Consider the following 16,357-nt stretch of genomic DNA (forward strand, 5'->3'; position numbering starts at 1 on the left):
GTCAATGTGAAGATATTGACGTAAAATAATCAAAATATGTGTCATCCTATACAGCACATGGGTTGACTTCATTTGAATGTGATATCGTCATGCATTTTATCAATTTTCTCAAATATTATTAGTCGGCGTCTGGGTGATCACATGATCGTCTGACTTTTCTGTTCTGATTTTGATCAGTTTAACCGCATAACATCAATATTGCTCAGTATGAGTGCTTTCCTCGAAGGGGTACATTCGATATTAGCGATCTTATTGGTTTCCTTGGAAACCGCCGACACAAGCTTGCTTTCGACAATGCGTTGAATTGTTAGATTTTGTCGTTGCCATGATACGAGGAAATGTCATATGACTTGCACTGCGTGCATGGGATCTAATCTGTCAAACTTAAAGATTTGGACATTTGGTATAATCACCTGGTGGATTACCGCTGTATCAGCGTACTAAACCCTCAGGACTGTGTTCTTAAATTGTAAAAATATTGATTACGTAAGAATATTGCATAAGTACAAACGAGAAGTACTACAAATTTCTCCAATAAATAAACTAAACTAAAATAAAATGTTATACGAGGTAAATGAAGAGGAAGATTGTCGTATGGGGATTAAACATACAGAGCATTGTCTACTGCAAAAGACGAGACAACGAGTTTTAGTGTACTGGGTGATATCACAGACGATTCAGTGCAGGAATATGTACAGAAATTGATTACAGTGTAAAGTAAGTATACTTGTGCTGGTCAATATATTCCTTCGAGATGTTATATTGGAATTGATAATGCACTGGAAGAAATAGTCAACAAACAAATATACGACATTTTGAAGATTAAAGATGGCGGGTATCAGCAAGTTGTTCTGTGCAAAATTGCATTGTACTTGCTATGAACTTGGTCACACATGGACACCGTCGTGCTGGGGAGCATTTTTTCACATCGCAAACAAGACTTTCAAACGTTCTGTGGAAATATATGCTCCTCTCTATATTGTAAGTATACCGCCTCGGTCGGTTCGTTGGACGGTCGTCCCATGACGATCGTCCCGGTTTTAAATTATACGATAGAACTATAAAAGTTTAGGTGGTGTATGAGCTTGATATTCAGATACTGGATACCACCGGATATAATTCTGATGTGTTGGCAAAGAAACGTATCGTCATCGGAGCATTGAACTTTAAGTACCATGTAACGTATTCAATTCCAAGTACTGTGCATTGTTTACATCTTATTTTTGGTACTTGTCATCAATATGCGTTTGAAGTCCTTTTAATTGTTTGTCATGTTGCATACCTTGCATACCGTCCTTATCTTAGATGTAATATATTTTCAACATGTAATATAGAAAAATATTATTTCCTGGCCTTCCTGTATACATGCAAGAAACATACAAGAGTATTTTGTTTTGTTAGGTCAAAGGTCGTTCCCCTTTGATTCCACTTGGAGTTTTTATCTTTTATTTGACCTTTGGTTTAATATCAAAGGTGAGTTTTATGGATCATCCGAAGTTATCTGCAAGTTATGAAAATAAAGGTTATTTGTGTCACTATCTCAATCACAGATAAAATGTTTTTTTGAAAAAATATCATGTTTTTTAATATGTTGTACAAGCAATCACTGCAATACACATCAGAAATCTGTTCAGTATTATTGTGCTAACAAATAAAAACAAACAACCTAACTGGTGAAAAACTAACTAAACTTAGGGCAACTGTTCTAAAATAATAACAATAATAAAAACAAAGCAGTCTTGCACCAGTTTTGTTTATTTTTCATTTTATTGTTTTTGTTGCATTATTTTTATATGTGTATAATGTTTATAAATCATCCTCATGGCAGGCTGCCAACTAAATTGTAATAGTTCTGCTGCTACTGAGAAAATACATATGTGCAGAATAAATGTTTATAACCAGAATAATTTCCAATATTACATCTGCTTACTTTTATTATTGAATTCTTCATTTTTCCTGCTTAAGAGTTGATCAACTCGATTTTACATTTACATAATCTATATTTAAATGCTGATGAATACATGTACCATTCTATTTGTGACACCTCTCAAATATAAGTGCTGTAAACCAACAGTTGCATGTGTTGTATGCTGGATCACAGTCCCTCTGTCTATAGAGGGACTGTGGCTGGATTAGTTAAAATATGTCTTATTTTGACTATAGACACACCTCTGTCATTTGTGTAAACCCTTGCGTTACTAATTACGGTACATTTGATTAGAGCCCATGTTGCCCATGCTGATGAATACACGTTTCATTCTATTTGTGACACCTCTTCAATAGAAGTGCTGTAAACCAACAGTTGCATGTGCTGTATGCTGGATCAATTAAATATGTCTTATTTTTACCATAGACACACCTCTGTCATTTATGTAAACCCTTGCGTTACTAATTACGGTACATTTGATTAGAGCGTATATTGTTTTTTTCATAAATCCATGTAATACTGAAATGACCTTTGTGTTAATTATTACTCACATTTTCTAACCATGTGATGTTGCCATGTGTTATTGGCCATGGCTTTTTTGGCCTCAGTGTTGCATGGATTATTAATTAATAAAATGTTGGCAAAAAAGCATTCTTTAAAAAAAATGATTTGATTGAAATTGCAACAAAGAAGTTAGGCTCCATGGTACTCTTTCATAATACACATTCAATAATGAAAGAAACTTGAGTGACTACATTCTTATAATCAAAAGGTATATTCTTTTATTCAACTTTATCAGTTCATGTAGTTTTATTGCTTCACTTATTACCACTATATCCCTCAATTCAATGTTGTATGGTGAAAACTAAATGCCCCGTTTTAGCAAATTGTGAGTGCTATTACCTGAAATTCAGAGAAAGTTGTAAAAGTAATTTATGTAGAGAAGATGCAAGCCCTGTTTATTGGTTTTAATCTTCATTGTTTGTATGTACTGTTTGAACACAATTATCAATTTCTTTGTTGTGCATATCTATGCATGGTTTGACTGATCACTGATGTGGGATAAACAACATGCTGATCTTGAGTGGCCAGCGGTGAAGCTTTAGAACTACACACATGTACAGTCTTTTAGGATGAGACATTCTATATTTTATATTTCAGCTTACTGCACTCATACGAAAACGAGATGCTGGGTATTTCACAAAGAAAATGATACTGGAAATATTGCAATCTAGTTTATTTCTTTCTACAAATGGAACACTCTATTTGGGTTTTTTTTGTGTTGCAAGGTAATTTATACATTTTATAATTTTCTCTTCCCAAAAGTCAATTCAATTGCATGCATTTTGTTTTTAAGAATGCAGTTCTAGAGCCATATCTCTGACATATGCACTGATACACAGTCAGCTGGCGCACACGTGATAATAAAATAAATATGATATTTACTATATGGGGGCTGCCATCTTGAATGACGTATAAAACTAAATAAGAGACAAGTTGTGAAACGCGTTTTTCAGATTCCTACAAATCAGGACAAAAATACCAATCTTTCACAAAAATACGGCCCATTGGGGTTATATTAAGCCAACCGATAACAAAATTCGTCCGAATTCGGCGTTTTTGTGTGGAAAAATCCCTTGCATACGAACACCTAATTACACGAAGAACCTATAACACTTTCCTGGGGTATTTAAAACTAAAAATTGGCATTCCAGCTTAGATGCTTAGATGACAATTTCACAACTTGTCTCTTATTTAGTTTTATGCGTCATTCAAGATGGCGGCCCACATATAATAATAATAACTTTATTTAATTAAGCGCAACAATTCCAACATATGAAGATCAAAGGCGCTGATACAATAAACAATCAGTCAAATATTAAAAGCACATTTAAATAAGTGCGTTTTCAGTCTGGATTTAAAAATGTCTACTGAAGGACTAGAACGAACAGACAGAGGTAATTCAGTAAAAAGTTTAGGACCTAAATTTTCAAAAGCACGGTCTTTGTATAACACCTTGGACTTTTTACTACACATCTGACGAGTTTTATTAAGAAACTTCGATTCAGATCTTAAACTACGACTCGGTACATAAAATTCGATTAATTCACATAGATAATTTGGGGCAAAACCATACAAAGATTTATACACTAGTAAACGTAATTTGAAATTGATTCTTTGTACAACTGGTAACCAATGAAGTTTAATAAAAATGTCTGTAATGTGGTCATATTTTCGAGCACGAGTGACAAGGCGGGCTGCTGCATTTTGTACACGAATAAGAGGTTTTATCTTAGTTACAGGGAGACCAGACAATAATGAATTACAGCTGTCTAAGCGAGAAGATATGAAAGCATGTACCAACTTTTCAGTATCAGATTGGGATAATGATTTACGAATACGATTAATATTTCTTAGATGGGAATATCCAGATCTACAAATAGTAGAAATGTGTGTTTCCATAGATAGCTGCGAATCAAACAAGACACCTAAGTTTCTAGCACTTGACGAAGCACTAACCAATTCTTCACCAATTGTGATACTAGACAAAGGACACAAGTCTTGTGAGAATCTCCGAGACGACATGCACACAAATTCAGTTTTCGACACATTCAAAAGTAGGAAATTACAAGACATCCAATCGAATACATGTCTGAAGTATCATCCGGGCGCGAATTTGATCATCTTCAGAAACCGATAAATAAATCTGTGTGTAAATATCGTAAATATCGTATTTATTTTATTGTCACGTGTGCGCCAGCTGACTGTGCACTGATAATACTACTTAAGATGCATGCATGTAAACCATTTAATTCCTACTGCCGAGATTTGTTTTAGATTTGATGATTTAAAGTTGTTATGACTTGATGACTTAATTGACGTCTTTAGACCATTTTTGTGATTTTCACTGACTCATAAAATTTCCTAAATTTGTCAAACAAATTTATAGTTGTTTACATAAAATATTTGTGATCTTCAACTTTTATGTTTTATGTCAGCCATTGATGTGTTGTATTATGAAATCACATCAAACTAGAGGATCCTAATCTATTTAATACTAGTATTGTGTATTTTGTATGTGATGAACATATTAAATAAATTAAACCTGACTCAAGATGGCTGACTGGTAGCCATTTTTGTGCAATAGTACACCAAATCCTAGCTTTCTGCCTTTCTGAAACTAGATTTCAGGCATGTACATTACCAAGAAAGTTTGTCAGAACTTTGTGTATGTCTGTCTTGACTGAATTCATAAGTACATGTCATGGAACATATGTGCATATATACTCCTGTAATTTTAACCTGATGTGTGACACAATGGTGTGTACGCAAAGTATCAGGGATATTGCAGATTTGACACCTGTGATTGGCTGCCCACTCAACAGTGAAAGGAAACTACTTTTGCCCACTTGCTGGGCTTGCGACATTCACGGATGGATATCCCATGTTCTCTGTGCATGTGAAAAATCACAGCACAATGAGCAGAGGGTCACCACAGGATTATTAAAACTTACCTGATTGGGCTAGAGCCCATTTATCATTTTTGAAATAAATAAAAAAAAAAATTAAAGTAAAATAAAAACTCACTTTGTCATATCATGACTAAATGGAATACAAATTTATTTAGATATTATTAAATGAAAACCCTTGATAATATCATCTCATTTACATATGATCGTGGTATTTTGAGTTTGGAATTAGATGCGTGCACAGAAAGTGTACTGTGAATGATACATAGACAACTAGTATGCTCTTAGTAAAGGTTTGTGGATCACCTCATAGCTATTATTTCAATAATTTTGGAATAACTTTGCACATAGTTTAATATATATAGATATACAGTTTGGATATATCTGGAAATCTGGATAAATGGAATGTTTGGGTGAAAGTGGGATATAAAGTTGTAACATTCCAAATGTGATGTGATAATTTGCACTGTTCAATGTTGCCACGTTTTCTGTTTGATTTCTTATTTTCAGTCACCAAATATACATTTGTCATAAACATAAACGGTTGTAAGAACAACACTGAAACAGACTCAAGTTTTTAACATGTATAGTGTGTGATAACAAAACAGTAAAAATATTTTTCTGTCATAATATTTGAGTCGTCAAATATAGTCATAATTTACTGTAGTGTTATATAGTTTACTATGTATTATAATTTGATTTATTATGTATATTCATAGGAATTTACTAGGTGCTTTTTATTACTGGTCCTGTTTTTTGTTGTCTGGTATACCAGCAAGTTATATAGCCATAAGTATAGAACGAAAAAGTAGGTAAGGAATACTGACTATGCATCTTTCATTTTTTCTAACTGGATTTTTTTTTATTAACATGTACTCTTCAAGATGTTCTTGTCTTGGTATTTGTGAAGACATGTCAGTTATTTTCTATTTTTGATGAATAGGTCTTTTAGCCTATTCATATTTGGTTAGTTTTGAATCACTGGCTGTATCCTGTCATTTATGTGGACTCAAGCAGAAGTTGAATACATGTAGGCCTCTAGTTAATGCACTTTCTGTAATATTTCCTCTTCAATGTGATTTTTATTTTTGAATAGGAGAGGAATTCTTGCCCTGTACGTCAGTAATTTGGTAAGTTATTATTTCCCTTTCATTGTCTTACCTGTCTCCTTGTCCAGTAGACTGGAGCAGTCATCCTTACCAGTCTCCTTGTCCAGTAGACTGGAGCAGTCATCCCTACCAGCCTCCTTGTCCAGTAGACTGGAGCAGTCACCCTTACCAGTCTTCTTGTCCAGTAGGCTGGAGCAGTCATTCTTACCAGTCTCTTTTGTCCAGTAGACTGGAGCAGTCATCCTTACCAGTCTCCTTGTCCAGTAGACTTCAGCAGGCATCCTTCCCAGTCTCTTTTTAGTAGACTGGAGCAGGCATCCTTACCAGTCTCCTTGTTCAGTAGACTGGAGCAGGCATCCCTACCAGCCTCCTTGTCCAGTAGACTGAAGCAGTCATACTTACCAGTCTCCTTGTCCAGTAGGCTGGAGCAGTCATCTATACCAGTCTTTTTGTGCAGTAGACTGGAGCAGTTATCCTTACCGTCTTTTTGTCCAGTAGACTGGAGCAGTCATCCTTACCAGTCTTTTTGTCCAGTAGACTGGAGCAGTCATCCTTACCAGTCTTTTTGTCCAGTAGACTGGAGCAGTCATCCTTACCAGTCTCCTTGTCTAGTAGACTGGAGCAGTCATCCTTACCAGTCTCTTTGTCCAGTAGACTGGAGCAGTCATCCTTACCAGTCTTTTGTCCAGTAGACTGGAGCAGTCATCCTTACCAGTCTCCTTGTCCAGTAGACTTCAGCAGGCATCCTTCCCAGTAGACTGGAGCAGTCATCCTTACCAGTCTCCTTGTCCAGTAGACTGGAGCAGTCATCCTTACCAGTCTCCTTGTCTAGTAGACTGGAGCAGTCATCCTTACCAGTCTTCTTGTCCAGTAGGCTGGAGCAGTCATCCTTACCAGTCTTCTTGTCCAGTAGACTGGAGCAGTCATCCTTACCAGTCTTCTTGTCCAGTAGACTGGAGCAGGCATCCTTACCAGTCTCCTTGTCCAGTAGACTGGAGCAGGCATCCTTACCAGCCTCCTTGTCCAGTAGACTGAAGCAGTCATCCTTACCAGTCTCCTTGTCCAGTAGGCTGGAGCAGTCATCCTTACCAGTCTTTTTGTGCAGTAGACTGGAGCAGTCATCCTTACCAGTCTTTTTGTCCAGTAGACTGGAGCAGTCATCCTTACCAGTCTTTTTGTCCAGTAGACTGGAGCAGTCATCCTTACCAGTCTTTTTGTCCAGTAGACTGGAGCAGTCATCCTTACCAGTCTCCTTGTCCAGTAGACTGGAGCAGTCATCCTTACCAGTCTTTTTGTCCAGTAGACTGGAGCAGTCATCCTTACCAGTCTCCTTGTCTAGTAGACTGGAGCAGCCATCCTTACCAGTCTTTTTGTCCAGTAGACTGGAGCAGTCATCCTTACCAGTCTCCTTGTCTAGTAGACTGGAGCAGTCATCCTTACTAGTCTCTTTTGTCCAGTAGACTGGAGCAGTCATCCTTACCAGTCTTTTTGTCCAGTAGACTGGAGCAGTCATCTTTACCAGTCTCCTTGTTCAGTTAACTGGAGCAGCCATCCTTACCAGTCTTTTTGTCCAGTTAACTGGAGCAGTCATCCTTACCAGTCTCCTTGTCCAGTTAACTGGAGCAGTCATCCTTACCAGTCTTTTTGTCCAGTAGACTGGAGCAGTCATCCTTACCAGTCTTTTTGTCCAGTAGACTGGAGCAGTCATCCTTACCAGTCTCCTTGTCTAGTAGACTGGAGCAGTCATCCTTACTAGTCTCTTTTGTCCAGTAGACTGGAGCAGTCATCCTTACCAGTCTTTTTGTCCAGTAGACTGGAGCAGTCATCCTTACCAGTCTCCTTGTCTAGTAGACTGGAGCAGTCATCCTTACTAGTCTCTTTTGTCCAGTAGACTGGAGCAGTCATCCTTACCAGTCTCCTTGTCCAGTAGACTTCAGCAGGCATCCTTCCCAGTCTCTTTTTAGTAGACTGGAGCAGTCATCCTTACCAGTCTTTTTGTCCAGTAGACTGGAGCAGTCATCCTTACCAGTCTCCTTGTCTAGTAGACTGGAGCAGTCATCCTTACTAGTCTCTTTTGTCCAGTAGACTGGAGCAGTCATCCTTACCAGTCTCCTTGTCCAGTAGACTTCAGCAGGCATCCTTCCCAGTCTCTTTTTAGTAGACTTGAGCAGTCATCCTTACCAGTCTCCTTGTCCAGTTAACTGGAGCAGTCATCTTTACCAGTCTCCTTGTCCAGTAGGCTGGAGCAGTCATCCTTACCAGTCTTTTTGTCCAGTAGACTGGATCAGTCATCCTTACCAGTCTTTTGTCCAGTAGACTGGAGCAGTCATCCTTACCAGTCTCCTTGTCCAGTAGACTGGAGCAGTCATCCTTACCAGTCTCCTTGTCCAGTTAACTGGAGCAGTCATCTTTACCAGTCTCCTTGTCCAGTAGGCTGGAGCAGTCATCCTTACCAGTCTTTTTGTCCAGTAGACTGGATCAGTCATCCTTACCAGTCTTTTGTCCAGTAGACTGGAGCAGTCATCCTTACCAGTCTCCTTGTCCAGTAGACTGGAGCAGTCATCCTTACCAGTCTTGTACATAGGTTGTTTATGTCTGACTTATAGTTGTTATATAACTTTACTTGTAGGCAGTTGAAGCGATATATAATATGCTGAAATCAAGAGGACTTGTAAAGCCTATCAGCAATGGAGAGGTAAGAGTCTGTTCTAGGTTTGCATAAAGTGGCTAGTGTTGTGTGTTCATTCATGTTTTGTATGTGTGCCAGTCTTGAGCAGTAACATTCCCTATTAGTACTTCACATATGACAATGAGTTTCCTATAAATCCATACTGAATTCCTAGACTATTCTACTATGGTGAACTTCTAAATACTGCTATACCAAAATCCTAGACTATAATTTATTATTTGTGTGGAATCCAATGTGTTAATGTGGTGTTGAGTTGACTGTATCTAACTGATCCCATAAATTAGTTGTTTCTGGTTTAATATGTTATAAATGTTATTTATTGTAAGTATAATTGACATTTAAAATAACTGCAGGTTTTCTCTATACTTAAGGACAGGCTGATTAGGTTAAAGCTTTGCACAAAATATGTATTACATGTACAAAGCATTAGTAAGGTCCTGTAAAGGAGTTAATTATTCAGTGGGTTTTAATTTTGCTTATTTCGCTGACTGGAAAATGCGCTAAATTGAAACCCAGTGAATATGTACAATTTAGCATAGAACACATTATCGAAATGATAAAACCGTGAATTTAAAACCTACTGAATATGCCTGAAATGGTAAATCAGCGAAATTTAAACCCAGTGAAAATTAGTTGTTTTACAGTAAGTTTTAAAGGCAAGACAGATAATAGTTGAAAGTATGTACAATAAAGAAAATGCATTACACAAATTCCAAAGAAAGTTTTAATTTGTTTACTATTCTGTATATGGTACTATGTAATTTCCCACTGAGTTATTGATGTTTTAGAAGTGGCACCCCCCGTCATTAGCGACATTGTGTGTAAAAGTTTGCCCCCCCCCCCTGTATGAATCAGTGTCATTCTACATGATTAATGGATCCTTGTTGACCTTTGACCCTATTAAATTGGATTACATAACTACTTTCAAGTGGTTGGCATAACAGTCTGTATTTATACATTAGCTATTTTTATTATTATGGTATTATAGATTTCTTATAGATTTTCCCCCATATGGTGCAGTGTTAATATTCAAAATAATAACTGGATTGTTATTTCCATGTGACATCTATTTACACAATGACTCTGAGTAGTTAAAATGGGAATGTTTTGGACTGCACAAGTACTTCACAAGTGAGTTTCAAACATAGATGCATCACCATCCAGAGGAAATTATAATAATATTGAACCTCCAAAAAAAATAATGGGAAACTTTTTTGTAAAGAAACCTCATAGGATTATAGTGCAGTTTTTTAAATTGTACAAAAGTCTCCATTCAAATCCACATTGAAAACTTAAGACAGAAAAAAGAAAATTAAAAAAAAAGTTGAAAATATTGCATGAAAGAATAAACTGTAATTTCCCATGTGGCTTTAGCGACATGTTGATGCCATTAGTCTCCAGGATCACCTTCAAAGGAGATAATATAAACATTCACCATGATGACAATTTATGACGAACTATTTTAATTTTGTGAGAATTGTTTTTTAATTTTCTGACAAATTTATATCAAATTGAGAAAGATTAAATCAACCCCGGAATTGGACAATTGTATCGTCGAATTTATACATTTTCATAGTATAAATAAACAAAGCCACAATAGGCATTCAAATTTTTGTCACAACATAGTTTATTGTTTTAGTTCTTGAAAATAGTTTTTGTTTTGATGGTGCTACATTTTTGTGAAAGTCTAAATCAATTTCAGCAAACAAGTAGATGATTATTCAGAGTTATGGGCCTTCAAACACGCTGTAGCATGTACTATTTGTTCCATTTCCTTGATGATTGTCAAAGTGCATTGTACACGCATTGACAGTAATTATTATCTAAAATGCACAATGCAAGGTATTCAAAGGGTCTCCATTTCCTACTCTTCATTGATATGTAAAGAACTTACATGAACATTAAAGTTGTGTACATTTTATTTTGTTCCACCTTTTGTTTTCACATTTTTGGTTAGTATTTGGTTAAAGACAAGGACTCATCTGTATAAAATCATATGTCAAACTTGCGGTCTTGGGAGTTATGATATTGTGAAATATTTGATAATCTTTCAGAAGTATATACTAATGATTTCATTTTCATAGATTGATTCTGTTTCCCATTGTTTGTTTCGATGTGTCTGGATTCATCTCTGTTTTAGAAATTATTTACTGCTTACCTCAGAAATATGGAAGAACAGCAAATATTTTCGTAGATCAATTCTGTTTCCCATTGTTTGTTTTCCTTTGATGTGTCTGGAATCGAGGAAATTCATCTCTGTTTTAGAAATTATTTACTGCTAACCTATCAGCAAATACTCAAATATATCTCAATTTGTGCAAAGACATGGCACTAAATATTTTATATAACCTTCCCATGATACTAATAAAGCTGTAATAGGAATGATCTCGGAATACAGCTCTCAAAGTCAGAACTAGAACAAAGTAAACTCAGTATGAAAAATAGTCTCAGGAAATGATTATATCATTAGTTTTCAAATCACCAACACTGATTCATTTGAAGTTTTCGAATGTAATTTATAGATTATGACACCCAGCGGGTGTTTCCAGGATAAGTTTGGATGGTTTATACGTAAACATTGTAATTTGTCACACATTTACTGACACTCCATCAATAAACCGACACTCAAATTTATATACCCGTTTTAAAAATCATATAAAATGGGGTAAATACTGGTTTACACACAACTAAATATGCAGTTCACAATTCAAATTAGTATATTTTATTATGATAATAATAACTTTATTTATTTTGATTTGCATTTGTCTTTATCACCATTTAGTGTGTCAAACAGAATGATTTATTTGATAGAAAACCAGTTCGCTCATGTAATTAAAATATATATATTAGTCTTTAATAATTATTCATATGTTACATGGCTTCATGTTATTTCATTTTAAATCTGTCCATGGTTCTGAATGGGTGTATCGCACCATCTTTCACATCTACTCTACCTGAATGAACAATTTTGCATAATGTTTTAATATCCTATTGTGTTTGGCTTTGCTGTAAGCTCTAAGCTACTGATCTTTTGTTTGATCTGCATTCTAGTTGTTGATGTACAATTACGTTCCAACTGAGATTGTTGATTATGATTGATTTATTGTTGAAATTAGTGTAGCCTAGAATTTGATTGACCAATCACAAATTAATTGATTGATTGGTTATTAAATGAACTGTGATTTATTGATTTATAACCTAGCGGATAGGTTAATTAATTATGCTCTAATATGGTTTAAAATCTAGGGATTTCTCCAAATCGTGTCAGCATATTGACAATTTACTATTTCAAACCTGACATTAAGGGATTTCTCCAAATCATGTCAGCATATTGACAATTTACTATTTCAAACCTGACATTAAGGGATTTCTCCAAATCATGTCAGCATATTGACAATTTACTATTTCAAACCTGACATTAAGGGATTTCTCCAAATCATGTCAGCATATTGACAATTTACTATTTCAAACCTGACATTAAGGGATTTCTCCAAATCATGTCAGCATATTGACAATTTACTCTTCCAAACCTGATATTTAGGGATATCTCCAAATCATGTCAGCATATTGACAATTTACTATTTCAAACCTGACATTAAGGGATTTCTCCAAATCATGTCAGCATATTGACAATTTACTCTTCCAAACCTGATATTTAGGGATATCTCCAAATCATGTCAGCATATTGACAATTTACTATTCCAAACCTGACATTAAGGGATTACTCCAAACCATGCCAGCTTATTGACAATTTACTATTTCAAGCCTGACATTAAGGGATTTCTCCAAATCATGTCAGCATATTGACAATTTACTATTCCAAACCTGATATTTAGGGATTTCTCCAAATCATGTCAGCATATTGACAATTTACTATTCCAAACCTGACATTAAGGGATTACTCCAAACCATGCCAGCTTATTGACAATTTACTATTTCAAGCCTGACATTAAGGGATTTCTCCAAATCATGTCAGCATATTGACAATTTACTATTCCAAACCTGATATTTAGGGATTTCTCCAAATCATGTCAGCATATTGACAATTTACTATTCCAAACCTGACATTAAGGGATTACTCCAAACCATGCCAGCTTATTGACAATTTACTATTTCAAACCTGACATTAAGGGATTTCTCCAAATCATGTCAGCATATTGACAATTTACTATTCCAAACCTGACATTAAGGGATTACTCCAAACCATGCCAGCTTATTGACAATTTACTATGTGAAGCCTGACATTAAGGAACTTCTCCAAATCATATCTACATATTGGTAATCCAAATCATGTTTGCAGTGGTTTTACTATGATAATTTAATCACTGCTGCTACTATAGATGTACCGGTACAAGTCGTTTGAAAAAGTTTTAACTATTGCCGGGCTTTGATTGGCTGATGTGGTGAGCCTGCAGTGTGAATGTACCAAATGATTAAGGGACAACATCAAAAGTTCAATGTATAAAAAAACTTAATTCCTTTAGTTTCACCCCCCACTGAAACTTAATTGATAAATATTGATCATGGCGTCAGACTACATTCACCATTTAATACAAATTGATAATCAGACAGTAGTATGACATAGCAGTTGGTTGTCGGGTGGATGTAAAATCACTTTACAAATGCATTAATAACAAAGAAAAACAAGCTTTATTTGTACCATTCTCTTAAGAAGTACATTTAATTTACAAAGGTAGGTAGTACAATGAAATTGTCATTACACATTGTATGCATGTTCTCATGTAGTAAATGGCACTATTACCTTTCTTATATTTTAATACAAATCAAAATTGCATGATTGGATAGAAAAATAACGAACTACAAACACTTCAAGATTTGTTTTGACTTCATTAAAAAATTAAATCGTTTTTGTAAAATGGAAACTTTTCGAGGTCAACCCCCCCCCCCCAAACTAAAGCAAATAAGTTTTTTTATCCGACATAGATCTTTTGACATTGTCCCTAAGAGTTTGCATTTTCCATTTACTGTGGATCTATGTTATGGTAATACTGGTTACATAACACTACAATTCATACATGGGTTGACACATCAATCATTCATTACATCTAGTGGGAATAACCCACATTGGGCTTGTAGATTCATTACAATGATCGATCCAGAATCTACTGACAGTGTATGAATACAAATGCCTGTCAGCAATTTTCACATTCTATATTGAAGCTTGCTACATGTCAATCATTTCCTAATGAGATTTAAGTCTTTAGTAACCAATTAAGACAATATGTACTTAATTATCTATATAAAAACAACTTACTTTAAATATTGAGATAGATTTATATCTTTGATAGACAGTAGTAAATGGTTTGTATATGGTCTAGCATTATGAAAGTAATGGACTTTGACTTAAGTGTCTTGGAAGGTCAATTAGTCTAACATGGCAGGTGATTATTGAATGTCAAGTTCAAAATGGATTACAGGACAGCCAAATAAATCTGTCTAAACCACATACCTGTCCCTCTCAATTAACTTGTTTATTGCATTGCATGGTTGATGTTCAATATTTAGGTGTAGGTCAATGTGTTTAGTATAAGCTGGGGTGTGGTGGGGTGGGATGGGGTGGTCGGGGGCTCACATAGGAATGGTGTATGTGATGTGCCGCCTAAATGGATTAGTATTTTTCTAAATACTGTAAAATCATTTATATATTATTCACTGGGTTTTAGTTTATCACATTTGTCATGCAATCAATGAGTTTTATTGTTATGTTTATGTAGATTTAATTTAGTGGATTTTACTTAGAAATAGAGAAATTAAAACCCAGTGAATAATTCAAAACTAAAATAATTAGGCTTATCCTGGTATTCAGGCCGATGCAAAGTAAACAAAAATGTAATTTACACCTCTTAGTGTTATATACAACCCAATCTAACATATTGTAGTGATAGCTTCCAACAATTCAATTACTGTGAAATAGCTTTTATTCTGAATTTAGTTTTGCTGTTTTTCTTTGTAAATGTACAAAATGCAGTTTACATGTAATTCAGATCAGTGAAAATAAACTACATGTAAAAACACAAATGACTGTTTCTTTTGAGAAAAAAAAATCTAGTTTAAATAAAGCAATCCACAGTATTTAGTGAATTAAATTGCAATATCTCCAACCATGGACCTCTTTTAAAGGAAAATGACTGTATAAAGTGCAGGGGAGATTTTGTGCGTTTGTTTTCTGTTTGTATCTCAATCTCCCACTTTGAGTTCACAACGTTCTGTATCTACATGTGATATTTTATTTATCAGACTATGTATGTTTGTACTAGGGTGTACACGCCCACACATGAAGACAACAGTCACTTTAACAGTTCACAACTGTCACACCAAATATGTGTAAAAAAACAAACAGGCTAAGTTTGAATTGTATATTTGTCAGAGTAACTTTCACTGAGAGGAGAGTTGTGTATATTCACTTCAATGTATGGTAAACAGTCACAGGGTAGAAAAGAAATTAATGAATGCATTCAGACTTTCATCAAGCAGTTGAAATTAATGGGATATTGCCTGTGATGTATTCAGTGATTATGTGAACTATAAATCAGTCTACTAAATATCGCTTCTCTGGTTTCAGTTGCCAGGTAATTTTCTTGCTTGCCAGCCTGTATCAAAAAGTGTGTGCACAATGTCTGCAACACAAAATTCTGTTCTTGACAGAGGTTGTTGCTATAGAAACTGATATAATCATCAACCTTTGCGTAATAAATATCTTGTTGCCATAATTGGATTTGTTAATTTGCAATAAATTTCACACCAGACTTGTTACTATATGAAAGACATGTCAGGTTATTATAATCACAAAAATAAACCTAGATAAATAAGATATCTAGGTTCTTTTGTATTTCTCTGCCACACATTGATAAAGATAATGATGATATAGAGCACACTAATCACCTTGAATGAGGTAATAGGTATACTGAGTCTTACTATCATTATTAGAAAGACTTGCATACATGACATGTTCCACTGACAGACACATATATATTAAATTCTGCTATACATACTAGAACAGAAGACAAAGAGCCCATTATTGCTATCCACAGAATGACTGCAAACCAGTGTTCTCCCCAGGCCTTTTAAGCAGAACTTTATTCTAATTAGTTGGCTGCAATCATGTTAAGGCGCATCACATATATTTGACTTTAGGTTGATG

At 35.2% G+C, this 16,357-nt stretch overlaps 1 protein-coding gene across 1 annotated transcript in view; it reads left to right on the plus strand.

Moving 5' to 3' along the window:
* Positions 1–817: 817 nt before the first annotated feature.
* LOC102800646 (transmembrane protein 135-like) overlaps positions 818–16,357 on the plus strand; it is a 154,819-nt gene continuing 139,279 nt past the window's right edge. The window contains exons 1-5 of the mRNA XM_085505645.1: positions 818–981; positions 3,089–3,216; positions 6,117–6,209; positions 6,494–6,527; positions 9,136–9,201. Coding sequence (XP_085361771.1) covers positions 829–981; positions 3,089–3,216; positions 6,117–6,209; positions 6,494–6,527; positions 9,136–9,201 — 474 coding nt within the window. The 5' untranslated portion in view covers positions 818–828. The remainder of the gene's footprint in view (positions 982–3,088; positions 3,217–6,116; positions 6,210–6,493; positions 6,528–9,135; positions 9,202–16,357) is intronic.

Source organism: Saccoglossus kowalevskii, chromosome 11, assembly GCF_978046115.1.
Source record: "Saccoglossus kowalevskii chromosome 11, keSacKowa6.1, whole genome shotgun sequence".
NCBI classification, from domain to species: domain Eukaryota; kingdom Metazoa; phylum Hemichordata; class Enteropneusta; family Harrimaniidae; genus Saccoglossus; species Saccoglossus kowalevskii.